General features: G+C 38.9%; 8 protein-coding genes across 12 annotated transcripts; 4 read left to right on the top strand and 4 right to left on the bottom strand.

Annotated features, from left to right (window-relative positions):
• The first annotated feature begins 300 nt into the window (after positions 1 to 300).
• LOC9303457 (threonine synthase 1, chloroplastic) lies at positions 301 to 2163 on the top strand. Its single transcript, XM_021016845.1, has one exon. The coding sequence runs from the start codon at positions 401 to 403 to the stop codon at positions 1979 to 1981; it is 1581 nt and encodes a 526-aa protein (XP_020872504.1). The 5' UTR covers positions 301 to 400; the 3' UTR covers positions 1982 to 2163.
• LOC9303458 (WD repeat-containing protein VIP3) lies at positions 2137 to 3818 on the bottom strand. The gene is made up of 2 exons (XM_002869362.2): positions 3414 to 3818; positions 2137 to 2904 (listed from the first exon to the last, which is right to left on the bottom strand). Exons 1-2 carry the CDS (start codon positions 3750 to 3752, stop codon positions 2278 to 2280), a joined length of 966 nt encoding a protein of 321 aa, XP_002869408.1. The 5' UTR covers positions 3753 to 3818; the 3' UTR covers positions 2137 to 2277.
• Positions 3819 to 3974: 156 nt separating this feature from the next.
• Positions 3975 to 5871, top strand: LOC9305480 (pre-mRNA cleavage factor Im 25 kDa subunit 1). Its single transcript, XM_021016849.1, has 7 exons — positions 3975 to 4367; positions 4454 to 4499; positions 4604 to 4697; positions 4787 to 4860; positions 4949 to 5035; positions 5131 to 5241; positions 5395 to 5871. The coding sequence occupies exons 1-7, from the start codon at positions 4180 to 4182 to the stop codon at positions 5464 to 5466; spliced, it is 672 nt and encodes a 223-aa protein (XP_020872508.1). The 5' UTR covers positions 3975 to 4179; the 3' UTR covers positions 5467 to 5871.
• Positions 5872 to 6201: 330 nt separating this feature from the next.
• Positions 6202 to 8446, top strand: LOC9303459 (mitogen-activated protein kinase kinase 2). Its single transcript, XM_021016848.1, has 8 exons — positions 6202 to 6355; positions 6463 to 6547; positions 6780 to 6914; positions 7044 to 7268; positions 7350 to 7532; positions 7625 to 7848; positions 7932 to 7977; positions 8059 to 8446. The coding sequence occupies exons 1-8, from the start codon at positions 6279 to 6281 to the stop codon at positions 8173 to 8175; spliced, it is 1092 nt and encodes a 363-aa protein (XP_020872507.1). The 5' UTR covers positions 6202 to 6278; the 3' UTR covers positions 8176 to 8446.
• Positions 8447 to 8798: 352 nt separating this feature from the next.
• LOC9303460 (patatin-like protein 8) lies at positions 8799 to 11050 on the top strand. Of its 2 annotated transcripts, none has more exons than XM_021017193.1 (2): positions 8799 to 10380; positions 10488 to 11050. In XM_021017193.1, the coding sequence occupies exons 1-2, from the start codon at positions 9118 to 9120 to the stop codon at positions 10803 to 10805; spliced, it is 1581 nt and encodes a 526-aa protein (XP_020872852.1). In that variant the 5' UTR covers positions 8799 to 9117; the 3' UTR covers positions 10806 to 11050. The 2 variants fall into 2 exon arrangements, with proteins under 2 accessions (XP_020872852.1, XP_020872853.1); XM_021017194.1 differs by having other exon boundaries at positions 8972 to 10380; positions 10491 to 11050.
• A 27-nt stretch (positions 11051 to 11077) lies between these two features.
• LOC9303461 lies at positions 11078 to 19016 on the bottom strand. 4 transcript variants are annotated; one of them, XM_021017192.1, is made up of 16 exons: positions 18643 to 18978; positions 17582 to 17652; positions 17134 to 17487; positions 16809 to 17061; positions 16027 to 16319; positions 15614 to 15793; positions 14734 to 15480; positions 14529 to 14626; positions 14381 to 14431; positions 14209 to 14297; positions 13231 to 13689; positions 13038 to 13112; positions 12787 to 12857; positions 12636 to 12693; positions 12302 to 12524; positions 11078 to 12209 (listed from the first exon to the last, which is right to left on the bottom strand). In XM_021017192.1, exons 3-16 carry the CDS (start codon positions 17454 to 17456, stop codon positions 11575 to 11577), a joined length of 3555 nt encoding a protein of 1184 aa, XP_020872851.1. In that variant the 5' UTR covers positions 17457 to 17487; positions 17582 to 17652; positions 18643 to 18978; the 3' UTR covers positions 11078 to 11574. The 4 variants fall into 4 exon arrangements, with proteins under 4 accessions (XP_020872851.1, XP_020872848.1, XP_020872850.1 ...); XM_021017189.1 differs by having other exon boundaries at positions 17134 to 17652; positions 18643 to 19016; XM_021017191.1 differs by having other exon boundaries at positions 14529 to 14623; positions 17134 to 17652; positions 18643 to 18983.
• Positions 19017 to 20104: 1088 nt separating this feature from the next.
• On the bottom strand, positions 20105 to 22080 carry LOC110226328 (protein ALP1-like). Its single transcript, XM_021017503.1, has one exon. The coding sequence runs from the start codon at positions 21926 to 21928 to the stop codon at positions 20312 to 20314; it is 1617 nt and encodes a 538-aa protein (XP_020873162.1). The 5' UTR covers positions 21929 to 22080; the 3' UTR covers positions 20105 to 20311.
• Positions 22081 to 24270: 2190 nt separating this feature from the next.
• On the bottom strand, positions 24271 to 26132 carry LOC9305481 (protein HEAT-INDUCED TAS1 TARGET 1). The gene is made up of 4 exons (XM_021018662.1): positions 26007 to 26132; positions 25489 to 25588; positions 24815 to 25308; positions 24271 to 24721 (listed from the first exon to the last, which is right to left on the bottom strand). Exons 2-4 carry the CDS (start codon positions 25574 to 25576, stop codon positions 24470 to 24472), a joined length of 834 nt encoding a protein of 277 aa, XP_020874321.1. The 5' UTR covers positions 25577 to 25588; positions 26007 to 26132; the 3' UTR covers positions 24271 to 24469.
• Between the last annotated feature and the right edge of the window lie 534 nt (positions 26133 to 26666).

Genomic DNA, 26666 nt, shown 5'->3' on the forward strand with positions numbered 1-26666 from the left:
TTGAAGTATTCACCATGCTACTACTAGAGTTTCAATCTAAATCATGATGGTGTAATATCAAAATTAAAACGTGATTCTGGTGTCAGTTGATATCTTTTTGGTCAAACATGAATCTACCTTATAATATGTACTTTATTAGCCTGTTTAAAGCAAACGTGACAAAATATAAAAATTCAATTGCTATATACGGAAAGCGATCCAGATATTTGAATGGTTCATGGGCCCAAAATGTCTCTCTACGTCACATATAATCCCAATTATCACTATAACCTAAAAAGCTTAAACCGAATGGCCGGTTTAAGTATCTGAATTTAGTTCTCTCTCTCTCTCGTGTCCTCTCTCCTCAAAATCCTCAGCCGCATCTCACTTCTCCTCTTTCTCTCTTTCCAATCTCTAAAAAATGGCTTCCTCTTGTCTCTTCAACGCCTCTGTATCTTCCTTAAACCCTAAACAAGACCCCATCCGCCGCCACCGCTCAGCCTCTCTCCTCCGCCACCGTCCCGTCTTCGTCTCCTGTACCGCCGATGGCAACAACAACAAAGCTCCGATCGAGACAGCTGTCAAGCCTCCTCACCGTACCGAGGATAACATTCGAGATGAGGCTCGTCGCAACCGTTCCACCGCCGTGAATCCATTTTCAGCTAAATACGTTCCGTTCAATGCAGCTCCTGGATCCACTGAGTCTTACTCTCTCGACGAGATCGTGTACCGTAGCCGCTCCGGTGGTTTGCTTGATGTCGAGCACGATATGGAGGCTTTGAAGCGATTCGATGGCGCGTATTGGCGAGATCTCTTTGATTCGCGTGTTGGTAAAAGCACATGGCCTTATGGATCGGGTGTTTGGTCGAAGAAAGAGTGGGTTCTTCCTGAGATCGATGACGACGACATCGTTTCGGCTTTTGAAGGAAACTCGAATCTGTTTTGGGCTGAGAGATTTGGTAAACAGTTTCTAGGAATGAATGATCTGTGGGTGAAACACTGTGGGATTAGTCATACAGGAAGTTTCAAGGATCTTGGAATGACTGTTTTGGTTAGTCAAGTTAATCGCCTGAGGAAGATGAAACGACCTGTGGTTGGTGTTGGATGTGCTTCCACCGGAGATACCTCTGCTGCTCTGTCTGCTTATTGTGCCTCCGCTGGAATCCCATCGATTGTGTTCTTACCGGCGAACAAGATCTCAATGGCTCAGCTGGTTCAGCCGATAGCTAATGGTGCGTTTGTTTTGAGTATTGACACTGATTTTGATGGGTGTATGAAGCTGATTAGAGAGATAACTGCGGAATTGCCGATTTATTTGGCGAATTCGTTGAATAGTTTGAGGTTAGAAGGGCAGAAAACTGCAGCTATTGAGATTTTGCAGCAGTTTGATTGGCAAGTTCCGGATTGGGTGATTGTTCCTGGAGGCAATCTCGGAAACATTTATGCCTTTTACAAAGGATTCAAGATGTGTCACGAACTGGGACTTGTCGATAGGATCCCTAGGATGGTCTGTGCACAAGCGGCTAATGCTAATCCTCTTTTCTTGCACTACAAGTCTGGTTGGAAGGACTTCAAGCCCATGACTGCAAGCACCACCTTCGCCTCTGCGATTCAGATCGGTGACCCTGTCTCCATCGATAGAGCTGTGTACGCTCTCAAGAAGTGCAACGGTATTGTAGAAGAAGCCACTGAGGAGGAGCTGATGGATGCAATGGCTCAAGCCGATTCGACTGGAATGTTTATCTGTCCTCATACAGGTGTAGCTCTAACTGCTCTGTTCAAGCTGAGGAACCAAGGAGTGATTGCACCGACTGATCGAACTGTGGTTGTGAGTACTGCTCATGGGTTGAAGTTTACTCAATCTAAGATAGATTATCACTCCAATGCCATCCCTGACATGGCTTGCAGATTCTCCAATCCTCCTGTTGATGTGAAAGCAGATTTTGGAGCTGTCATGGATGTTCTCAAGAGTTACTTAGGAAGTAATACACTTACGTCATAAGAAACAGACCATAATCTTTAGCTGTTTTGTCTTTTTTTGAAAACTGTTAGCCGTTTGTTTGTGTACTCTTCGCCGCTCATCTTTCTGTGATCTTTATCTGTTTCTCAGTTTTCCAATAAGTGAAGTTCTTTAAGCAAAGTCTGAACCATTTCATCTTTTTTAATGTAAGCGATAAATCTAAAGTCTCCGGTCAAAATCAACCTGTTGCAGATTACATTGTTACAACTAGTGTTTACAAAGAATCCTCGGAAACTAGATGCGTCTTGGAGAATGCATAAAAGAAAAAACCAAATTGTTCATGAGTAATCGTAGAGCGATACACTCTTGTCATCAGAGACACTAGCAAGTCGACCAGCCCGGACACCGGTTCCACCTGGTGGTCTAAACGCCACAGACCAAACTTGGTCATTGTGGTTGCTCATTGTCTGAATTGCAGCTCTCATCTTAAGATCCCATAGCCTCACAGTTCTATCGCTAGAGCCAGTTGCTATGGCTCCACCGTCTGGGCTAGCATCAACGCTAAGCACCCAGCTTGTGTGCCCCGACATGGACCCCAACAGCGTTTTCCCTTCTGCATCGTGCATGTTCACATGCCCATCATCTGATCCGGAGAAGAGGATTCTCGGATCTACAGGGGAGAACACAAGGGACCTTGCAGGCATGTTGTGACCTTCTAGCTGGTGAAGAAGCTTTGAGCGGTCAACATCAAAAACACATATCGTGCCATCCATTGAACCACAAGCAAGCCGTTTCCCATTAGGAGACCAAGCCACTGAGAGAACGAATTTCTTGCTGCTGGTTTTCTCAGAAGGTTTTGGTGCTTCTGGGCGTGGGATTGATAGAGTTGAGATTAATCTCCAGCTTGAAGTGTCCCAAAGCTTGACTGAGGCACTACTTCCACCTGCAACAGCAAGGATTGTACCCTTGGAACATGTAAAATACTATGTTAGCACTTAGCAGAAGCACACCATTCTGAAGAGTGATGATGAAATTATGTAAACACCAGCTCAGAAGCAAATAGAAACTCCACTGTAAACTAAACGGTATCTTGACATTAAGTTATTTATACTGAGAGAGATCATTGCATTAAATGTCACCAGTTCAAGATTCTACCATACCAAACCAAGAGTTTTCATAAAAGCATCAATAAACTGTTCTTATGCTCCTATATAAGACTCAGTGAAAACTCAGAAGATGATCTAGATCTATTTTCCTAGCAGAGTAGATGACCCTATCTGATCAGAGCTACAGATTCAAACGATTCTCAGCAATTCCAAATAGGCTCCAAGCATTGTTATATAGATCAGGAGAAGAATTCCTTGCAGCTAAAAAGTGAAATTCCCTGCAACAATCAAATTCTCCAACCACAAGACAACCTTAAATGGATACAAGATCATTGAGCTCAAAAGATTCGAAGTAGGTCAATAATTACCTTTGGTTCAAATTGCATTCCCCAAACCTCAGAAGGGGGAGCTTCCAAAACAGCAATTGTAGCATTAGTATCAACATCGAAGACGCGAACGAAGCTATCAAGCGAAGAAGATGCTGCAATGATCCCAGAAGGATGTGCCGCCAAAGCTGCTACTCCCAATGAATGTCCAGTATTCGTCCGCACAAGATCCAGCTCATCCGGTCGCCATAACTTCACCGTCTCGTCGAGAGATCCAGTCAAAAGTAACGCCGGCCGATCTTCCGTCGCCGGAACCCACGTCGCCGCCCAAACGGAATCTTCGTGAGCGTTCTCGATCGATTTCAGACCTGCGAGTTTCATTCTCTTTTTAGGTTTTTTACTGTGTTTCCTCAAGTGAACAAGAAGAAGTAAAAGACCCAAATTTGAAACAGCGACTCTTATCCTCGTCGTTTTTGAGTTAGAAAATAGAAACTCGCGTCGTTTTTAGTAGTTCGAAACAACAGAGTGTTTAAACATCGGTGCCGTTTTCTTGTTTATCACTAAAGGCCCACTAATATCATAACAGGCCCATTACTTTCTTCTTCCTCACTCTCCCGCGGTCCCGCCGTCGTCAGCTAATTGCGGAGAAGGACTCTCTGAAGCCGCCACGTCTCAGTGATCCGACTACGACACCTTTCTTCACTCTTCTTCTTGCGTCTTCTCTGCTTTTAGGGTCTCTCTGTTATTTAATTTTAATCGATTGAGATCGCTTTTAGCTCTCTATCTTTGAATTTTCCGGGAAAAAAAAATGGGAGAAGAAGCTCGAGCTTTAGATATGGAGGAGACGAGTGAAGAGAACACGACGAGAAGAAACCATGTCGTTCATGACTTGATGGTAGAATTATACCCGCTTAGCAGCTACTACTTCAGTTCAAGAGACGCTCTTCGCGTCAAGGACGAGATTATCTCTGATCGAGTCATCAGATTGAAATCCAAGTAATTCCAGTTTTGATGTGATTTTGATCATCTGCGTTTTTATTCTTGTCTTAATCTGTAGCTAAAATTCTCTTCCTTTTGTTTAGTTATGCTGCTCATGGATTGAGGACTTGCGTTGAAGCTGTTCTTCTGGTAATTTTATACAGTTGATAGCAAAATTAGGGATTTTGATTTGCTTAGATTTTTTTTTTTTTTTTGAAAAGGAGTGATTAAAATCTAATGTTGGGACACATCAGGTTGAGTTACTCAAGCATCCTCATGTTTTGCTTCTTCAATATAGAAACTCTATTTTCAAGCTTCCTGGTGGTCGTTTAAGACCTGGAGAATCAGGTTTACTATACTGTTTCATTACATTTTTATGCATAAATTCTCTGTCTTAATTCTAAATGCTAAAGTAAAGTTTATCGGTAACCTTCTAGATATTGAAGGTGTAAAACGGAAACTAGCATCAAAGCTATCGGTTAACGAAAATGTCGTTGTTCCAGGTTTAGAGGTAGGAACTCTGGATTCTTGTGTTAAGTGTTTTTTATGTGATTGTTTCTGGCTTAAGAATGGTCTCTCTAATTATTAAATTGTTGTAGGTAGGGGAATGTATTGGGATGTGGTGGAGACCCAACTTTGAGACGTTGATGTATCCTTTCTTGCCACCTAATGTGAAACACCCAAAGGTTAGTTAGTTTCAGTTCCATGGTAATAAAAGTTGAGACTTTTGATGATTCGTGCATACACTTAAAGCTCTGCTCTATCCTCATCTTTTAATTAGGAATGCACAAAGCTTTTTCTTGTGAGATTACCAGTAAATCAACAGTTTGTCGTGCCTAAGAACTTCAAACTCCTCGCTGTTCCATTGTGTCAACTCCATGAAAATGAAAAGGTATGTACTCTCTTGCTTTCATCTCCTTTAACTCATCGTGAACTTTGAATCGATGTTCCTGGTAAAACTAACAGGATCAGTCAATCAAGCTGTATTTAATCCTGATTCCTGTGTTATGAATCATTGATATGATGTCTCATTTATGCGTTGCAGACTTATGGGCCGATCATATCGCAAATTCCCAAGCTTCTTTCGAAATTCTCCTTTAACATGATGGAGATATGAACGAACCTCATAAGCATTGCCTCTAGTAGCTCTTGCCCGCAATTTGTGATAGGATTATATGTTCGGGGAAATCGTTTGTGGAGCCTCTGTGAGTCTGTGACTATGTAAATGTATATAGGGCTTACAATATATAGACAATGTTGAAGAATAGCATGTTCTTGTTGGTTATAGAGACTAGACATGAAGTATGAATGAATGATAGTGGTGTTAATTGATAGATAGATTATACTTAATCCGAAATGAGTTTTCTTTGTGTGATTATTTTGATGTGTAAAAAAAATATATGTATGTATGCTTGTTTGTGTTTTTCTTGTTGAAGAAAACCTTGTAATCTTCAAACATGAAACCCGAGAAACATAAGTACTGTTTGTCACTTTGTTGTATTTGATCAAACAAACTTTGAGATGTTGAAAACTTTTAACTGGAAATATCAAACGCTGCTTATATGCTTATATATATATATGAACAGTGCCAAATTGGTTAGTTTTGTTGTAATGGGATTTTGGGAGTGGTCAAAACCAAAGCTAAAAAAACCAAAGAATAACTGAATGAACCGGTTTGGTTCCGGTTAAAATGTGGATTAAAACTTTCCGGCCAAAGAAAACCGGGTAAACAAGTAAATGGGAAAGTCATCTAAGTCGTTGGTCAACGTCATGAACATGTGCTTGACTGATGATATTAATTAATGGCTGTATTTGTTTTCCAATTTCTTGCTGAAAAGTAAGTACATGATTATGCTTAAATCTGTATTTAACTTACATATAATGACTCAGTCGAGAAAGAAGCTAAGAAGGAAGTAAACGAAGACGACGATGAAGAAAGGTGGATTTAGCAATAATCTGAAGCTCGCAATTCCTGTTGCTGGCGAGCAATCCATCACCAAATTCCTGTATATTTCTATCTCTTTCTCCATGGATCTATCGATAGATTAGATGTCTTTGTGTGCGGAAATGTCTCTGGTTTTGTTTTTGATGGGGTTTTTTGTTCTCTCTGTAGGACGCAGAGCGGTACGTTTAAGGATGGAGATCTACGAGTTAACAAAGATGGAGTTCGAATCATCTCTCAATCGGAGCCTGAAGTCGTAAGTCTTTCCTCTTCCTCGTTCGGTGCTGATTTTACTGAATTTCGACAAGTTTTAGGTTTTGATTGTTCATTTGGTTCTGGGAATGAAGATTTTGCATGAACTATAATGTGCTTTGTGGATCTGATCATAATTAGAAATTTTTCAAGATCATTTCTGTAGTTTTGGATAGAGTAATTTTTAGGGATTAAGCTCATGTATTCTTGATTACTGTTTGCGACTGTGTGTTCAGCTGTCTCCAATTAAGCCAGCTGATGATCAGCTGAGCTTGTCGGATTTGGATATGGTTAAAGTCATTGGCAAAGGAAGCAGTGGTGTTGTTCAGTTGGTTCAACACAAATGGACTGGCCAATTTTTCGCCTTGAAGGTACCTCATATCAGATTCTATGTATATGATGAGCTAATTTGCTCATCTTTTCTCTGTTTGAAGAATTACAAATCTTTTTCTCCCTTGCCTTGTCACTCACTGTGCATAACTCTGATGCTATATAATTAGGTCATTCAACTAAATATTGATGAAGCAATTCGCAAGGCAATTGCACAAGAGCTCAAAATAAATCAATCCTCACAGTGTCCAAATCTTGTTACCTCGTACCAGTCATTTTATGACAATGGTGCAATCTCACTAATCTTGGAGTACATGGATGGAGGATCTCTAGCAGACTTTCTCAAATCAGTTAAAACCATCCCTGACTCCTATCTTTCTGCCATCTTTAGACAAGTAAGAAACACAGGATACACAGGAAAACTATATGTTCCTGTATCGGTTGATTGATGTCACTTATTGATTCTGTTAATGCAGGTGCTTCAAGGATTGATCTATCTTCATCACGATAGGCATATCATCCACCGTGACTTGAAACCATCCAATCTGTTGATCAACCACAGAGGAGAAGTCAAAATAACTGACTTTGGTGTGAGTACCGTTATGACAAACACCGCAGGTTTAGCAAACACATTTGTGGGGACTTACAATTATATGTCTGTAAGTATCTCGTTTGTCTGTTGAGCATTGACTAGTTTGAAACCCTTTCCAGTATTAGAAAAATTGAGAAGCTGATTTTTTCCTTTTTACAGCCAGAGCGAATCATTGGAAACAAGTACAGTAACAAAAGTGATATATGGAGCTTGGGTTTAGTAGTACTCGAATGTGCAACAGGAAAGTTCCCTTATGCACCTCCGAATCAAGAGGAAACATGGACCAGTGTTTTCGAGTTGATGGAAGCCATTGTTGACCAAACGCCACCCGCTCTTCCTTCGGGAAATTTCTCCCCTGAGTTATCTTCATTCATCTCCACATGGTAATTTCTCAAAAAAGTCCTTTCCCCTCTTTTACTGGGATTACTTGCTAAGTTAATATAATTGAGTCCACACTTTCTTTCAGTTTGCAAAAGGATCCAAACAGTCGAAGCTCTGCAAAGGAACTAATGGTTTGTTTTATATAATCCCTTTTTGCATATTTTTTCCATCCAGTCAAATGTTGAATCATACTCTGGGTCAAAAAAAATCAGGAACATCCTTTCTTGAACAAATACGACTACTCGGGGATCAATCTCGCGTCCTACTTCACAGATGCAGGATCGCCACTTGCAACACTTGGGAATCTGTCCGGTACGTTCTCGGTTTAAACTACAAGGGATACATAGTATCACCATCGGGCTCCTGTTATCATCTATCTGCAGATTTCTTGTTTTTACTTCCAGAGAAAAAATGATCTTTGATTACATATATAGATATATTTATTTACTGTATTGAAGATTATAGATATATAAGCAACATGTGAGTGTTTATTGAGAGATTTTTCACTTGGAACTCATATTTTGTGATACTTTAGATTGGAATCCATTTGGGAAAAAGGAGAATCAGCTCTGTTCTAATGTCTCAAATCGACTTCATTCTCTTTTCTTCTCGTCTTTAAAGAAAGCTTCCACAAGCTAACTGTATAATCATTCGTGATTTATATATAAAGACGTTAAGTTAATTACACCAAATACCAATAATATGAATTTAGTGGCAAATGTTCGATGTAAGAACTGAGATTCGAGTAAGAAAATGTGATATATGTCATACTGTTATTTAATTAGATAATTTAGATTGCACTCAGATAAATTAATAACATTCCTTGAATACTTTTATGTGTTTGAAAAATCCAACATACACCACTGGTTAACAAATTAATAACAAATTTGCAATAAATAATAAATCTAGAGGAAAAAAAAAAAAAAGAATACTTTTATGTGATTGGGTCATATTTAGGTATATCTGCCAACCAACTAATAAACTGCTTTGTTTAAACAAATTAAGATATATGTTTACTCAATAAAAAAGAAGAAGATATAATCATATAAATGAGCTAAATTTGCTGGAGGCGGCGTTGGACGTGGGTACGAGACCTTTCCAAGCACACGAGTAGTGCTTAGCCATGTCATGCTAACATACACCACTGGTTTACACAAAATCCAAAATCAAAATCTTTTGCACACGTCTTTGAAAAATACATTTCATACCAAATTGTCAGCCATAGCTGTGGAAGCTTCAATTTTCAAGGTTTGCCTAAAAGCCTAACGATTATGAATCGGCGCTACGATAAGCCACCGCCATTATCAGTTTCCTCCAAGGGGAAGAAGAAGCATTTTGTCAATCACACAGCTCCCAACACTCCTGGAAATTACGAGAGGACTCAAACCAGTCCAACGTTATCAACGACTCGATCTCACGAACCCGATGATAAGCTCAATTACGAGATCTTCTCGATTCTCGAAAGCAAATTTCTCTTCGGTTACGAAGACCCAAGGCTACTATGGATTCCTCGGAGTCCATTACGACCCGGTGATTCCGAAGCAGGTCCTTCTCCGAGATCTCCGTTGACTCCAAACGGCGTCGTTCTCCCAGGAACACCGTCTTCATCGTTTAGAAGTCCAAGAGGAAGAATCTGTGTTTTGAGCATTGACGGTGGCGGAATGAGAGGTCTTTTGGCGGGAAAATCCCTAATCTATCTTGAACAAATGCTGAAAGAGAAATCCGGCGATCCAAACGCTCGAATCGCAGATTACTTCGACGTCGCTGCCGGATCAGGAGTCGGCGGAGTCTTCGCGGCGATGATATTCGCGACTAGAGACGGTAACCGCCCGATTTTCAAAGCCGAAGACACTTGGAAATTCCTCGTCGAAAACGCCGAAGGATTCTACAGATCAGGCGGCGGAAGTGGAGGAGGAGGAGCAGGAGCAGCGATAAAACGGGTCATAAGATCTGGATCCGGATCCGGATCATCTTCAGTAACCGCCGCAACGGCAAAGCTAGAAAAAGCAATGAAAGCATCATTCGCCGATCTAACGCTTAAAGACACACTCAAACCAATCCTCATCTCTTGCTACGATCTCTCAAGTACGGCGCCGTTTCTATTCTCACGCGCCGACGCGTTAGAAAGCGACAGTTTCGATTTCCGTCTCCGAGATATTTGCCGCGCCACGTGGGCAGAGCCGGGGACGTTTGATCCGGTTCGCACGTGTTCCGTTGACGGGAAAACGCGGTGCGTTGCGGTGGGAGGTGGATTAGCGATGAGTAATCCGACGGCGGCGGCGATAACGCACGTGTTCCATAACAAACAGGAGTTTCCGGCGGTGAAAGGAGTGGAGGATTTGTTGGTGTTGTCGCTGGGAACTGGTCAGCTTTTTGAAGTGAATTATGATTATGAGCAGGTTAAGAATTGGCGGGTTAAAGAATGGGCTCGGCCCATGGCGAGGATCTCTGGTGATGGATCTGCTGAGTTTGTTGATCAGGCTGTTGCTATGGGCTTTGGGCCTTATCGGAGTAGTAATTACGTTCGCATTCAGGTTTTCCTTTTAAATCATTTCAAACTATATATGTATGAATTTGCGTTTTTTTCGTATTCCGTTGTGGATGAAAAAATCATTAGAGAAATATATTGGGTGGGGTGCAGCAGGCAAATGGATCGCGATTAGGAGCATGTGGACCGAACGTGGACACAGATCCAAGAGCAGAGAATGTGAAGAAACTGACGGAGATCGCTGATGAGATGTTGAAGCAAAACAATGTGGAATCGGTTTTGTTCGGAAGCAAAAGGATCGGAGAAATGAGTAATTCAGAGAAACTAGAGTGGTTCGCGAGTGAGCTGGTCATTGAGCAGCAGCGACGAAGTGTCAGAGCGTCTCCAACCGTAACGCTAAAGCAAGCTGTGTCCAAAACCAACCGCAACGCTATAAACGCTACTCTCACTCTCATATCTAAAGAAAGATGAAAACATCTTTAAAGAAAGAAAAGGCTTTGGTTTTAGTGCTTCCTATTGGTCTTTTTCATAGTTTTTGTTTCGACGTTGAGATTTATGTGAAAGAGAGAGTTAGAGTGCGGTTCAAATATACAAGTCATTGTTTTAGTTTCATATTTTGAAATTCATTGATTCGATTTGATATCGTAAGTCCAAGTTATTCAATTCATAAATTGTATGAATTCATTAAAAAGAACAAAGGTGAGCATATTATGTTATAATAGTGACCAGTTTCTTGCACCAAAAGCTGAATTTTTTTTTTTTTTTTTTTTATTAAGGAACATAAAATGTGTATGTACAGAGGCAATAATAATGGTTCTGAGGTTATGAAAGCTACAAAATGCCAAAAAGATTAAAGACGAAAGAAGAAGAGCTGCCCACTTATCTATATATATCACTACACAACATTACTATCACTCGTTTTCCTCTCCTGAAGTTGAACTACCGGACCTATCTCTTAACCTCCGGAGCCAAATCCAACACCCAAATACCCAATAAACAAAAAACAGTTTCACCACCCACGTAATCCAACTATATAAGAAAGAGAAAGAAAGAACCCTAAAAGATGATGATGAAGCAGAAAAATAATCAGAATCTATATCGCCCTAGTTTGCTGGAGCCAACCCGAATAACCGATTCTGGTGACTGGTTATTCTTTCAGGGGACCAAAACTTGCCTTTATCTTTCTTCATCGCTAATGGTATAACAAACGAGACTATACAGAAATTAAGAGAGAAAGAGCTTACACCATCATGTTTAAGTCTGAAAGATCATCCATGGGTATTTGAAGTCCAAGGAGATCATCAGTATCTGGTAATGCATCGTCGTCGATGTTCAACCATGAGCTCAGATCTCCTGCTTGCGTATCGAAATCATCTGGACCACCTAAACCGTCTGGTATCTGCAGGTGAGATAGGTCAAGAGGCTCTGACTCATCCAGTGTCTCCAAGTTACTATACTCGCTGTTGTTGCTGTTAGTTGTTTTGGGCAATGATGTTCTGGTTTGCTCCACCATATTGACAGAAGAAGAAGAAGAAAACATCGGAGTTATTTTTTGCCTCGGCTTTGTTTTTGATTTCCGTTCACCCTTGGCATTTACAAGCGCAGGCCGACCGATCTTGTTAGTACCTCCGCCTCTTGACGAAGAAGCCTGTCCTTTTCCATCTCTGTCCCTCTCACTTCTCTTTCCTTTCGTACTGCTTGAAAGTGGTGCCCCACCCACATCATCAAGCAGCAATTCTCTCTTCTTCATTCTATTTGACCACATCGTTTCATCTTTGCCTTCCCGTAAAGCATTTTCAGAAGAATTGGCATGATTCTCCGTGCTCTGTGTAATTGGCAATGCCAATGATGAGCTCGGTTGTGATCCCATGGGTGCTGCCAGAGAAAAAGAGAGATTAATATTAACAGAGAGTTTGTGGATTCCAAAACATTGCTCACTGTTCTGTAATGCAAAAACGATATCATACTTGAAGCTGATAGAATGTCTTCCTTGTCCGTGGGATTATCTTCAATTTGTGTCAACCCGGCAATGATGATATTCTTAAATGTGGACTCACTAAAGCAACTTTTGCCTGTTTCTTCGAATTGACGACATCTTTCAAGCGTCCTTTTCACAAAAGCAAATGCGGCCTGCTTTGATATCTTGTTAGCCGAACTCTTTCCACTTGCAGAGTGATGACGCCGACTTGCCTGTAAAATAAAATTCATATATGATAATCAAAACATGAACTTGGACTAAATCAAAAGACGAGTAGGAAAAGGGACTACATGTGAACCCCTTCAGGAGAAAAATGAATTTACCTTGCTCTTTTCATATGCCATTTCGATGAGTTTTTCATAACCGAGCCACTCAAACTCCCTATGTAAGGGAAAATATAAGTACAAAACCGTTAGATCACAGTATAGATCATTAAGGGCATGCAAGAAAAGCGGAAGAAAGACAAATTCTTACTTCTCCTGACGTTCTTTCATTTCTAGGGCAGGCTTTAGTAGCCTATTCAACATCTCTTTCTTCTTGGAACCCTTAAATTTTAAGATACACAAAATCACAAAGTTAGCTATCTATAGAACACAGTTTTAGTTTTGTCCTTTACAAGTACAACTTGAAAAATGGCCAAGATAGATAGAAGCGACAAAAAAATCAAAATTTGCCAACGCAATATTGTTTTAGGAAAAATGATAAGAGCACTTGAGAGAACATACCACCTCACAAATAGCCTCCTCTAACGTTTTGATGTCATCAACAATTCCTTCATCCTCCACGTTTGAAATACTAGGCTGCAAGAAAACACAACAGCCACAAATCAATCCACTAGGAACTATAGCAATCCGAGGCCAATTCCAATAGCATAAGCAAGGAGCATTTCTGAAGTAAAAAAACTCGTGGGAAATATACCATGGGTTCCAAGCAAATTCCAATAGATTGAGCTTCCATATAAATCTTCTCATCTATCCCCAAAGTTTCATACTGAATGTCTGAGAAGTCGATGGATATATGATCTGAAAATCTTCCATTGACATGATGGGCTGAGCTATTAACACCCTTGAGCGGGATAACAGACACATCATCTTCTAGCTCATCAAATTCCAGTCTATCACTCCTATAGCCATTGAACTCCACCATATGATTCAAAACACTGAATTCTGACTCAACATCGGCTCCAAATCCATCAAATTGTAAATCTTCATTCACACTGGTTGAGTCCTCTGAAATTAGAGCTGATAGCAATCTCTGATAAAGAGGCGCAGCTTTAGAATCCACTTTGCTACTTGCAAGTTCCTCGGGAAATATTTCATGACTATCAAAGTCTGAAGATGTCCCACCAGGTGTACTACCCATGGAGGAGAGTTCTCCCTGAGAGAGAAAATGGTTATGACATTTATCTAAAATGAAGAGTCAACATATTAGAGATGTAATTTTCTTTACAACACTGTGGAAAAACAGCTCACAAGGAGCATACACGTCTGAGAAAGAACCAAACAAATGCTATGTATCATCAGATCACGTAACATTACAAATCTATACATATTTCCTACCATATTTCACATTTTTTGGTTTTTTCCCCTTCCCATTTAAGGATGGGTTGGGTGAGGTTAAATACCTCGGGACCAATGAAACTAATATAAATACACATACGATAATGAAAACCTTGCTAGTCTTACGTAAACTAGAAATCTGCACCACAGTAATCCCTGCAGAACATTTAACTCCCACCCCACTAGACTACTATGCAGGACATAGAGTGCTAGTGGTATACAACGATTAAAGCAATATGCATATGTATATAGACATATACAAATGATCTGTCACATCTTTCAGATATGAGGTCTAGAGGATATAAACTGTCTTATGAAATGCAGGAAAACCTATTACCTGCTGTTTCACGAAGTTGATATGTGCATCAGATATAAAGCAAAAGTAGCGCTCCATTTGCTTCCAGAACGAGCTAGGAAAATTCTGAGCTGCATCAAAGAACCAAACCAATTATTCTTGATAAAAAAAAATTCTGGAAAAAATAAACATAACGTGAACCATGAACACTTACCAAAGTTTATAGCCGAGTTAACAGCAGCTAGTAGCTCTTCATGCCCATCATCTGAACCAATAAGAAAATACAAAATATCCATGATAAAAGAAGAGGGGACAAATCAATCCTGTCAAAGAACAATTCTGATCAATTGAACTTATTTTACCAAGAAAATCTAGTGTTGTAGCATTTGTCGCTGTATTTTTCTGACGTTTGTAAGCCTTGCGGTCAGAGAGTTTCCTAGTGGGTGGACGACCTGCCCTGCTGCAGTAACCATATGAAAAAACTAGAAAATAAGCCTCATGAAACCCAAACACTTCTTAAATACTAGAAAACCGGAAAGGAGAAGTACTTAGAAACAAATTGCCTACCTTTCATTCTTGTCAGAACTATTTCTTGCACTGCGAAGTTGTTTTGCTGTTCCATGTTTCATTACTCCCATTGGGTTGACAGATCTTGTTGAAGTAAAGCCACGGCCTGTCCTTCCTTGTCTCCTCACACCATCCCCAAGCTCTTCTCCAGAGACAAGCTTGTTTTTTCTCGATTGTAAACCAGCGATGGAGATTTTAGGAACATTCTGAGAAGTTTTCCCATTGACCTCATCAGATTGTTTTCCCTTGTCTTTAGATTTGATCTCAGGGGGGCTGAATTCTTCACTTCCTGATAAAGCTGTTGTAGACAAGCTATTTTCACCTTTTAATTTCATTTGTGGAGAAGCTGCAGGCGAGCGTCTATAAAATCCAAAACTTGTTTCACTACAACCAACATCTGACATGTTATCTGATGACGGAATGTCATCATTGCTTGAAACAATGGGGACCAAGTTCGTTCTCCTTGCAACACGAGATATCTTTTGTGGTCTTTGACTGGCCCATTGAGTGACAGGTGGTGATGAAGACCGATTTGATGTCATGCGCTTGCGATTGGGAACCCCAGACAACAATGGAGGTTTGTTTGTACAGCCAACAATATCCCAATCACTTGGAGAGGGAGTATTATGGACAACCGGAGAAAGTTTCGGCGGCAGCCCTGATCCCGATCTTGGACCACGAACTGAAGCACTTATTTTTGGATTTGAAGTCGGACTTGAAGAATTGGATTCATCATGGATATTTGACCTGCAAAGAACCCAGCAGAGAATAACAAGAATATAAAGAATCAACGGGCAGAATAGAGGCTAAAAATTTGACAAATTCGATCAGGATAACAATTGACAGGCGTGGTTAAGATTGTAAGTTTGTTAACACATACTTGTTGACAGCCCTGAGATTCACCCTTTCCTTATCTGAACCAGTAGCTCGTTCTCTCTTCTCATTGTACAACGAACTGTGATCGGAATCCCTGGAGAGCAAGGAACGCGCTGCCAAGCCTGTCTGCTGAGAGAGGTTATCAGATCTCCCATAAGGAACAGCACCATTCACTGCCCCATGCCTGCACAAGTAATTCAAGCAAGAAACGTTACCAATTGAATAGCCATCAAAAGAGAGTCGCATACAGAAGTTCTTGGGAGCGTAAAGGCTCATCTATCCAATGTTATAAGAACCAATCTAATCATTTTAAAATAGGAAACAAATCTATTTGGGAGTATTTTCCTAATCAACTCCAAATGATGGATCTTTTAACTGATTGAACCAATAAAGTTAAGATCTAACAGTAGGCCATACCTTAACATGTTTGAGTCACCATTCAATCTCGAGCGGGTATCACCAACTGATTTCGGAATGCCCTGTTTCAAGTCCCTATAACCATCAACAGCCTTAATTGAAGCCAAACTAGAAGGACCATCTGTTTTGATGCCAGATCGTTTTTTCTTCATTTTCGACTTTTCCCAACCATCAATACCAATTAAAGATCGATCTTCACCCTGAACTGCGTTATGATTTACCAGCCTCATTGTGTCTTTCTCCCTGTCAACACCAGCTGATTGTCGAACAATAGCATTACTTCGAACATCCATCTGAATCACATAATAGCAAAATTAAAACATGTGAATTAGTAATAACAAATAATGAATAGCTGCCACATGCTTTCAAAATTCAGAATCAAAATTGAAAACAACACCATGTGGTATCAAAAGACTTTTAAGGTCAGAACACAAGCATAAAAGAAAAGAAAAAGCAATTGAGAAACTGTGTAGATCTAACAATAGTAATGCTATGTAATTTATCCTGGCTTGAAATAATATTTCACATGCATCAGATTTGGAAGCACAATTATCTTAAACGAAGAATTTTCTACATAAATATCCACTACTACCATTTCTAACTTTTTTTTTCTAGAAAAACAGAACCATTTTCTACAGAAGACTACATAGGTGCATATTTTGAATCAGTGTTTGGTTCAAAAGGTCTGTTCAGTAGAACTATGAACCTATATTTTGGTGAAAACAGCTCCATAAGAATAATACACTAAATCATGTGTTGCCAAACAAAAAATCAGGAATTACCATGGAAGTACGTGTCCGCTTATTTAATGCACCGCTTTTAGGTCGTTCGTCCAGCTTTTGCTGGTCAAGCTCAAAACAACCAGGCAGAGTCTGACCTTGAATTCCCATTTTACCCATACCTGGCCCTAAAGCCAAGCGATCACCAGAGCGGTCATTAGAAAACCCTTCTGGTCGAGACCTTTTCTTTGTAGGTACACTAGGAAAAAACTTGTTAAATACAGAAGAAGCTTCGTTGAAAATTTTTAAACGCTCCCTGCAACAACAAATATTCATTTAGGTGAACAGAACTCCAAAGAAGATTTATTAAATTATTGTAATGAACTACCTGGCCTTCACATTGTTTTCGCGCAGACCAGCCTTTAGCCTCTTGATCTCTTCTGGTATAGGAGATGAAATTAACTTCCCTTTCAGGGGTGTGCTTGGAGATTCATCTCCTTGAATCCCAAGAGCGATATTCACATGACGCTTAAAGTCACCTTGACGAATAGACTTGTGATCTGCGGCAACCACCTTAGGATCAAATCGCAAACACTGAAAAAAATTTGTAACATCGGTTTGTGCTATTGGTGAAGTGCTCCTCAACATGCTCGGGTGAGAAGATGAGACAGGATGTTCCATCGTCTCGCGAAAGCTACTAGATCTTTCCATTTGTGCAGCTAAGTTGGACCTGTATAAAGGCCTATCTGGCCCACCAGAAGAATAATCAAACTTCCCAGGTGCTGACATGCCCTTAACTTTAAGTCCACTGTTTTATTTATAAACGATATACACACAGTGGTACATGACAAGCTTGCAGAGTTGCAGCACATAAATGCTTAAATCCTCAGCTGTCAAATTATTTCACCTACAAAAGTGACAAATGGAATCAAAACCTTAGCGACAAGCCTCCGGAATAATTTACTACGAGAATGACATTGCGAGAGAAACAAATTAAAAGATAACTGTAAGTAGAGAGCATACATGAAAACAAGCAAGATAATGAACCATTTCATTTGCACTAACCAAGTCTTTAAAAAGCAAAAAAAAAAATATAAAATTCTAAAATCTATACATTTATAGAAACACAAGAATATATAATTTTGCTTTCAGAGTACTTTGGGTTCTTCACATAATCTTCGCATGAATTTGCTTCATAAAGCCAGAAACTACCGGGATCATGCTCAGAGCCATATAACACCGCATATTATTCTCATCTAAAACGAAGCAACTAACCAACCCAGCAGAAGAGCTTAAACCAATAAGGAAACAAAATTAGTCTACCAATTTACAAAAAAAAGGGAGAAGCTCTAGTTAAGTGGAAAATGAACTACACAAGAATAGAGATAGTACCCAAACAAATCTAGCATGGAACTGTCCTTTCTTTCTCTAACTAAGATCCAGGTGAAATGTGTTGAAGAATCACCAATCCAATAAAAATACTTAATCAACCCCAGCCCCATATTCAATTTGAAAAGAATGAAAGATAATTCCTTTAAATGTCTTCTTCACAGCTTATCTACATTGCCGACTAATTATGAAACTAAAAGTCTAAACTTCAAACATATTACTTTTCCAAGCAAAAAGTAGAAAAATTGAAGTAACCCTTCTCCTGAAAATTCGTGTTTCCACCATAATCGAACTTCATTACCACAAAAACCCAATAAACTAGAAATTGCCAGAATTCAGAGCTCTAACACAAGAAAACCCTAGAAGAGAACTGAATCAAAAAGATACGAACTTCATGAGACGAAGTCAAGCATCTTCAATAAGCAGAACAAAGGACAACACACAGAATTGAATTATAGAACCCAGACCAAACTTCAATGATTGAAGATGAGAATCAAAAAGCTCGTACCTTGAATCCAAAATCGCGGCAAAAGGAAAATTACAATTCCCTCTCAGTTAACAAAACTCTCTCCCGAAATTAGAGACTTTTGAGATTGGATCGTTCCAATGAGTACATGAAAAGCTTGAAATCGAAATCGAAAATCAACGACGTCTCTGCAACAACAACAGCCATGAGAGGACGGGATCGAGACGAACCGCGCGTTCGTTGCTTGCTGTTTTTGATCGGCAATTGGAATTGGCGATTGTGAAATTACGATAGTACCCATCGGTTAACACCAGAGGAGATTGGTCCCCTCATGGTGACAGTAGGGGTAATCTGGTAAAATATAGGAGTCAAGCCGGCTTGAAAGTAGCTTAATTGGCTTTTTAAGGAAATAAGCTGCGACGATTGATGAATGAAGATTATTATTACTGTTTATGAATGAAATTATATTTGGATAATCACACAATCACAAAGTAGCTTAATGGCTTTTAAGGAAATGTGCATCTCCAATTATTTATTTTCTTTCTGTTAATCTCATTTACTCCACATTCACGTTTGTAAAAAATAACCCATGGTTAGGAACTTTTAAGTTTGAAAACAGTGGAATCATGACTTATAATCGTTGTCTTAAATCACATACGATTAATTTTTATAATTCTGTTGTTTATATGTGTAGGCATAAAAACTCAATTTCGCTGACTAATTTACATTCTTTAAAAAGATAGTAGTGTGTTAGTCAATTGAAATTTATGCTGAGGTAGTTCCAAATGTTGTATTTCATAATTAACACAAATAGTAAAAAAAATAAAAAAAAAAATTGTATCGGATATGCCATGTGAAAGAAAATAACATGTTCATATGGGTTCCCTCTGTGTATCCCTTAAGCCCACAAATAATGACTAATTAAGGAACATGCTTCCAAAGTTGCATTATCTTCTCAAAGAGCTTAACATCAATAATTCGATTCATGGACAAAAGTTAGAACTATGACCATAGAAAATTAATCTAAACCACCTCCATGTTGGTTTTGCTGTCGTTTAAACTTAGTGTTTTCTCCGGCTCTAAATCATTTTAAAGACCAAGTTAGTCACTTTTGTGATACATCATCCAAAGTTGCTAACTTTTGTTCTATTTCTACCACCACATCTTCTCTTGCAAAATAGCAAAAAATCCTTCTCCTAAAACACAAGAACAAATGCATAAACAAGGATTACGATTTCACCTTTTTTTGTACCAAAACCTTCAAAATTTCTAATGATGTGATGAAGATTACTAAAAACGAGAAACCCATAAGAAGAGTATAACAGATAAAGGAAGATCCTGCAAACGAAACAGATTTAAGTACAACTTTCATTTATTCATGGTGTACTACTTGTACTTCTGTCTGAACCTGAGCTTGTAATGGTTGTCCACTGATCAATTACAGTTCTTTTATTTTTTTTTAGTCTACTCATTTTGTGAAAGAAATAAGCTTATACTTGAGAGGTTTCAAATTCATTTCGTATAGAAAAAATACATGAACTAAAGATTACACAATGCTAATAAGTAACACAAACAATACCATCAGCCACTTGTCCTCTCAATTCAACTATTCTTCTGTATCCAATCCCTAAATGTTTTTATTCCTAATTTAGAAAAAGAATTTGCAATAAAAAATCAATTTCAATAAAATGTAAAATGAAAAACAGAGAGTCTATAGAGTTCTTGTGCCGGCAAGTCCACGATGCAAGAGATTATGAGAGATATGATCCCTCGTATTAACCGCAGTCGCCGATCGGATATTGTTCTCCGGCACCGTCACATCATCAAAAACCTCAAACTTCAAATCCGGCGACATCTCCTCCTTCCTCATCTCACAAATGTTATGCAACACACAACAAGCTCCAAGCACATACGGCAGATCTTGAAGCTTCACCTCCGTCCGTTTCTGCAAACAAGCCCACCTTCCTTTAAGCCTTTCAAACGCCGCCGTCGCGATCCCTTGAATCTCACTAATACTCTCGTTAAACGCGTGCTGCGTCCACGTCAGATTCTGTCTCGCGTACGGTACAAGAAGCCAATCAGTCAACGGAAACCCAGAGTTGCCGACGATCCAGCTGTCACGTAGCATCCCACGAGCCGCTCGTTGCCGTGAAAGCGAAGATTTCTCGAGGATCTGATCGTCGGTTAGAGATCCTGGGTTTCCGATACAAACGTCGGTGAAGATTCCGTCGGCGTTGACCACCCCTTGGACCGTTATCGAGTACGACGTCTTCTGATTCCTCTCCGTGTGTCTTTTGTTAAAATACGCCGCCACGTGGACTTTCGGAGCGATGATCGGGATATGTGTGGTGTAGATTGATCCGACGACGTTTGGGATTTTGTGGACCGATTCGAATTTTGCTTTCGTTGAATTGATCTCTGAATCTGACGGCCAGAGGAGATACTTCGGCATCAGAACGTCGTAGATCGCGCGGCAGACTTCGATGACTAGCTTGTGGCAAGTTGAGATTCCGAGACCGAAACGCTCCGACACGTGGCGAAGCGGAGCTCCTGTAGCTAAACGCCAAACGCAAACGCCTACGCGTTTTGGAGCTGGAATCGCGTCTCTTAGCATCGTGTTTTTCTTCGTCACCGTCGTGTCTAGCTCCTCGCATATTAGGTTAAACGTCGATTTGCTCATCCGAAACTCTCGCCGGAACTCGTCTTCCGGAAAATCAGGCCGGCTTACTCTGTCCCACCAGTCCGTGGTTCGTTCTTTAACCCACAACCGCCTATGACTCGGTCCTGACCCGGAACCGCTAGCGATATCCGCGGCCGGAACGGTAGCAGCGGAACCAGTTGCATCCGCCCCGGAAGCTACCGCGGAAACCACAGCAGCAACCGCGGTTTTCCGTGCGCGTTTCGACCGCGTACCATCCGTTTCACCAGCTGCAGAGTAATGATCTTGCATTTGATTGTAATAACCATCCATTGTTTTCACTTTCTTCTTGTGATTAGCTTCAAGAAGAGACTTCTCTTTATTAGATTCAAAATCCCACTGTTCTTGTTGCTGTTTAGCTTCCTCGTCTAACAACAAAAGCGTTGCGAGTATGTCTCCAAAAGCAGCCTTATTACCACCATTCACAGGTGCTCCGAGTTCTGTTCCTCCGCCGCCACCGCCTTCGTCGTCCTTCCTTGGGCGTTTCTTAGGATTAGTATTATTGTCGTTGTTACCAAAACCTTCTAATCCGAAACCAGAAGGAGAAGAGTCCATGTCTTGAAATAGACCAAGGAAATGGGAACACTCCTCGTCTTGTAGGTATGGAAATGGGAAAGCAGAGATTTCCATTAAAGGGAGAAAAAAAAAGATTATTTATTTCAGAGAGCTTTGACGAATTTTGGTTTGAAAAGTGTTTGACTTATTAGATTAGATGTGAAATCAAAAGCTTTCACAAGTGTTTGAAGTTTGAAGACAAAGATTTATGAGTTTTATGGTTTTGGTTTGGTTTCAGACAATATATAAAAAAGGTTTCTTTGTCTGTGTTTGTGAAAATACAGAGAGACGCAGAGGACGAAGGAAGCGCGTGAAGGTGTGAACGCGGTAAGCGGATGGGTTTGACGGTGACTTGACTTTCTTTTTTGCAGATTATTTTATTATTATTTTTGATTAGATAAAGCGTTTACTCGTTACTGTTTCATTGAGATTGCACCGCGTAAATCTTGTTTGATAAAAGACAAAAAGAAAAACATGTTTTATTAAGCCTTTATATATATTAGATTCGATATGCATTGTGCAAAAACTCTTTATGAATTTAATTCAATAGTCTTTTCGACCAAATCCATCGAGGAAAAAAAAAAGGTTTACTAGTCTTATTACATAGATTATCGTATGATTGTTTTAAAAAACCTAGCTGTATTTTATCATAGATGTGACTAGGTTATATCATATGTATGAGTTTTGACTATGTTGAGATTCGTTAAAAAAAAAAATTAGTTTACCATTGAAGCAGTAAACTATAAGCGTTACTGAATATTAGTATTATTTTATTTATCTAAACATTCAGAAATTCAACAAACGAAAAATAAAGTAGTCCAATTTGATCAGATAAATCTATAAATATTTTATTATAGCTTAAAGTTTTAGTATATGAAAAGATTTGGTCGATATTTAGGAACTTACCAATCCATTTTAAGATTATTTTTACAAAACCACACATTTTAAGATTTGAATTAGTTATTCTAACTTCTAAGAACAACAAGTGATTAGTAGACGTTGGAGAAATAAGAGAGAGAGCACTAATTTCATTTATCATATTTTGGACTTAAAAGTTACTGACAAAGTAATAAGTAAAAGATAATTTACTAAGAATTTCAGGCTTCAAAGTAAAAAAGTAAAAACCACACAATACAATTAAAAAGGAATAATAGGCGAGTCCAAAATAATTTTCTTATTTTTTTTTTTTTTTTTAAGATTTACGCGGTAAGGAAGCATGGTTGGTGTGTCTTTGTATGCCTTTGTCTTCGATAGGAATATTCTTAATATCGAATTATTATTTTAATAAATAATGAGGCTTCTTTCTCGTCTATCTTATTTTGTTGTTACTTTTGAGGAAAAAACACGTTTCCAAAATAGAATCTCAGAAGTTTCTTGGAAGAGGCAGACTGGTAATTTAAATTTAACGCGATGACGATGGTAGGCTCTTCGAGAGGGATGGATTTTACGTGCTATGGTTCTCTGACTTCTGAGTTGTGAGCTGTGAAAGAAAAAAACATTTCTTGTTTTTTTGGTAAAAAGAAAGAAGAAGACTTATGTAAAATATTTATGATTGCTTTGTTTTCCACGATAAGAAAATTGATGCCAAGTTTTATAGATAGCATGGGCATCTTTTTAAAACTTAATTTATTTAGATAACTTCATTTTTTCGGAATCTTGAGTTGACTCAAAATAATTAAGATATATGCAAAATAGTGTACTTATGTTTTTTAAAAGTTATTTCTCCAGATTTCTCATGTATAAACAAAATTTCGATGACAAAAAAAAAAAAAAAAAAAAAAAAAAAATTCTATTTAGCATATATATTTTGGCTTCAAGTAGGACAACGTTACTTGAAGCCAATTTGGTTGATATTAAGATGAATGTTAAATAGTGATACATAGAATAAAAGTTGAACTAGTTACTGATGGAAATAGACTATATACAATAAAACATCAGCTTACATTATTATTTCATATAAGAAAACATCAGCTCACATTATTTTTCTTTTGACTAGTATAACAAAACGGTATTATAGCGTCAAAAAACATTAAAATGAAACGGTATTATGCATCTCTTTTGATATTTGAATTTGAATTGCTTATAAATTACTAATTAACTCGGTGACTTGAGCTGGGAGTGAACCATGCCTTTTGTCTCTTCCAATCGTCACGTTGACCGTTGACATACCCACAATATCCGTTGACTATTTTTTAATATCGTTTCAAATAGTCAACAAATTTTTGGTCTTCAATGGGCACTTGCCCTTTCCGAAATTAAAAGTAAAGATACTCATCTCCCCAATTTACTGATTGATTTTAACAGCGCAAATAATTCGACAACAAATTCCTTATACCTCTTTTAATTTAAACAGAAATCAAGAGTAAGAGATCATTAACTGATGTGAATGGACCAGACCAGAGAACTAGTTATGCAACTTTTTAAAACACGGATAAAAGTCTCATAAAACAATCTTAATTTCAGACCACAAACTGAGTTCCACAACAAGCATAAGGTTTTCAAGATACTTAAACAGAAAATAAGTCTGATAAAACATTCTTAACATAGGACCAACAAACAGGTTCCACAACTACCATAAAGTTCTCCAGATACTTACCAAGATCTCAGCTCTCTTGTTTAGTTGATAGAGAAACGTGGGATACAGAAGTCAACAAGCAGACATGTTGGCTCTCTGACCTGAGACTCGTCGTCACCATTAAGCGGGAGAATCATACTTCTCGTAGACACTTTGACAAAAGAAGTCTTCTTCTTGTAGCATATCTGCACAGTCACAACAGTTTCTCCCTTGATCCTCTCCGCTTCAACCATGATCACATCTCTAAGGCCAACATAGCTTGTTCCATTACCTGACGGCCCATCGTAAATTCCCTACCACACCAAAAACAAAAATTGAACAAGATTAGATCAAAACTTTTTCATTAGTCTCTGAAAATTTTGAAATTTAACTAACATCAGTTTTACCTCTCCAACACTATCAAACTCTGGACTGAACACATGCAACCTTGCTCCCACTGGTTGTTGCATACCCAACTTCAATGCTTCACCCAAATCTGTAGCCTCAATCACTTCTCCTTTCATGGGAACGCGAGGTATTTGACAAGCAAATGGGGGAGCCTTGAACGTGCATCCCACATGCGCCCAATGCACACTTCTTGGAAGCCCTTTTTTAAAAGCAAATTCAAAGCAGTCTTTGACAGTGAACTCACGGCGTTGTTGATCCATTTCTCCCTGCCCATCTTCCTTCTTGATCCAAACGTTCTCCACCAAGTACCGAAGGAGGTTTTCAACAGTGTACTGACAGCTTTGTTGATCCATTTCTCCCTCAACTTCTTCCTTCCCAACGTTATCCACCAAATACTGAGCTGAGTACTCAGTATACTCAGAGTCGAGCTTGAAGATAACCCGTGCAGAGCTAATCAGACTCACAGCTATCAAAGCTGCAGATTGAGATGCATCTGCAAGACAAAAAGAAAGATGAAAATGTTGTCGTCAATTCATATGATGATCTTTCAAAAGGATTAGATTGAACTTGTTAAATTAAAACGAGAGCAACTAACAGTTAAAACCAAATCAAAGTTCCTATTAATGATAGAAAGAAAGTAATTTTCTCTAAGATTCAAGATTTGATAAGTTACCGTAATCTTCTTGCTCATTGCTTGCTTTCACGCAATCTGGATGACATAAGCCAGCCGTTTCTTCAAAAGTTTGTAATAATGACTCCATCAGCGATTACTCCTGGTTTTAAGTAGAAACAAACAGAAGAAGACATTCAAAAATCCAGCACAACCAAGCAGAAGATATCTATAAAGCAAAACCAAAACAAGTCCTAAGTAGCTAAACATGAACATGGTTTCAAGTTTTGACATAAACATAACCATTTCTAGTTGCAGAGGAAAAATCGTCGAACGAGAAGCTTTATAGACTTAACCAAACTAGCGTTGATAGCTTCTTTGACAAAGTATAAATCTAACCTAAAGAAGGATTCAGCATCACTCATCCAAGAAAAAAAGTTAAAACCCTAAAACATAACAAAAAGTTCATCACTTTTCACTAATCGCAATGAGAAAGGCCAAATCATGAGTAGAATCCGTAACAAAACCCAAACCAAGCTAAAAAAATCCAACAGAGAAAGAAACAATGGAGATAAAGTTACCGGAATCAGAAGGAGACAGTAGCAATCGCCGTCGCGTTTAGAAATCTCGGAGAAATGTTCGTGCAACTCTAAAAGCCTTCGCAAAACCCTTATGACGCTTAGACAATACGACGCCGTTTTGTTGATTTTCCTTAGCAGCTCCTTTTTATGAGAGATTGCCATTTGCCAATGTTGAAGTCTTAAACAACAACATCGTTTATGTAATTTAAATCGTTTTTGGGCCTGTTTATAGAGATTTGAAGATTTCTACTGATCAATGTTAAATACTTAGAGCATCCTTAACGGCAGGATCTCAAAAATAGAGGTCTGTTGACAAAAAATATTATTTTTATTATAATTTTCTTATTTAAAATAATTAATTAAAGTCTACCAATAGAATCAATGAATCTGACAAGTTGAGTTTCTCTAAAATCTCTCAACGAGTCTTAAAAGAGAAACTTAAGCAACGATTCTCTCATAATTAATACTCTCTCTCCTTCTTTTTCTATTTTTACCATTATTTTAATTATTAGAGTTGGTGTGAGATCCTGCCGTTGAGGATGGTCTTAGTAGTCTAGTGGTGTGGGAGTATTACAGATTTCTAGGTTGGGTAATAGTATTACTAAAGTCCTGCTTCTTCAATAACACATATTCATCTAAGGGAGATATGCCTGTTTGTGG

The sequence above is a fragment of the Arabidopsis lyrata genome, assembly GCF_000004255.2.
Source record: "Arabidopsis lyrata subsp. lyrata unplaced genomic scaffold ARALYscaffold_7, whole genome shotgun sequence".
Classification (NCBI taxonomy): Eukaryota; Viridiplantae; Streptophyta; class Magnoliopsida; order Brassicales; family Brassicaceae; genus Arabidopsis; species Arabidopsis lyrata.

Bases quoted from the DNA above. Each gene is read 5' to 3' on its own strand.
- LOC9303459 (XM_021016848.1), top strand. From the start codon at position 6,279: ATGAAGAAAGGTGGATTTAGCAATAATCTGAAGCTCGCAATTCCTGTT. The intron at 6,356-6,462 runs GTATATTTCTAT...TTCTCTCTGTAG, and splicing joins CAATCCATCACCAAATTCCT to GACGCAGAGCGGTACGTTTA. The intron at 6,915-7,043 runs GTACCTCATATC...CTATATAATTAG, and splicing joins GCCAATTTTTCGCCTTGAAG to GTCATTCAACTAAATATTGA.
- LOC9303458 (XM_002869362.2), bottom strand. From the start codon at position 3,752: ATGAAACTCGCAGGTCTGAAATCGATCGAGAACGCTCACGAAGATTCC. The intron at 2,905-3,413 runs GTAATTATTGAC...ACATGTTCCAAG, and splicing joins GAATGCAATTTGAACCAAAG to GGTACAATCCTTGCTGTTGC.
- LOC9303460 (XM_021017193.1), top strand. From the start codon at position 9,118: ATGAATCGGCGCTACGATAAGCCACCGCCATTATCAGTTTCCTCCAAG. The intron at 10,381-10,487 runs GTTTTCCTTTTA...GGTGGGGTGCAG, and splicing joins GTAATTACGTTCGCATTCAG to CAGGCAAATGGATCGCGATT.
- LOC110226328 (XM_021017503.1), bottom strand. From the start codon at position 21,928: ATGGAAATCTCTGCTTTCCCATTTCCATACCTACAAGACGAGGAGTGT.
- LOC9303461 (XM_021017189.1), bottom strand. From the start codon at position 17,534: ATGTCAGCACCTGGGAAGTTTGATTATTCTTCTGGTGGGCCAGATAGG. The intron at 17,062-17,133 runs GTAGTTCATTAC...TTGTTGTTGCAG, and splicing joins GAAAACAATGTGAAGGCCAG to GGAGCGTTTAAAAATTTTCA. The intron at 12,858-13,037 runs GTATGTTCTCTC...TTAAAATTTAAG, and splicing joins AGGAGGCTATTTGTGAGGTG to GGTTCCAAGAAGAAAGAGAT.
- LOC9305480 (XM_021016849.1), top strand. From the start codon at position 4,180: ATGGGAGAAGAAGCTCGAGCTTTAGATATGGAGGAGACGAGTGAAGAG. The intron at 4,500-4,603 runs GTAATTTTATAC...GGGACACATCAG, and splicing joins GCGTTGAAGCTGTTCTTCTG to GTTGAGTTACTCAAGCATCC. The intron at 4,861-4,948 runs GTAGGAACTCTG...AAATTGTTGTAG, and splicing joins TCGTTGTTCCAGGTTTAGAG to GTAGGGGAATGTATTGGGAT.
- LOC9303457 (XM_021016845.1), top strand. From the start codon at position 401: ATGGCTTCCTCTTGTCTCTTCAACGCCTCTGTATCTTCCTTAAACCCT.
- LOC9305481 (XM_021018662.1), bottom strand. From the start codon at position 25,576: ATGGAGTCATTATTACAAACTTTTGAAGAAACGGCTGGCTTATGTCAT. The intron at 25,309-25,488 runs GTAACTTATCAA...TTTGTCTTGCAG, and splicing joins CAATGAGCAAGAAGATTACG to ATGCATCTCAATCTGCAGCT. The intron at 24,722-24,814 runs GTAAAACTGATG...TTGGTGTGGTAG, and splicing joins AGTTTGATAGTGTTGGAGAG to GGAATTTACGATGGGCCGTC.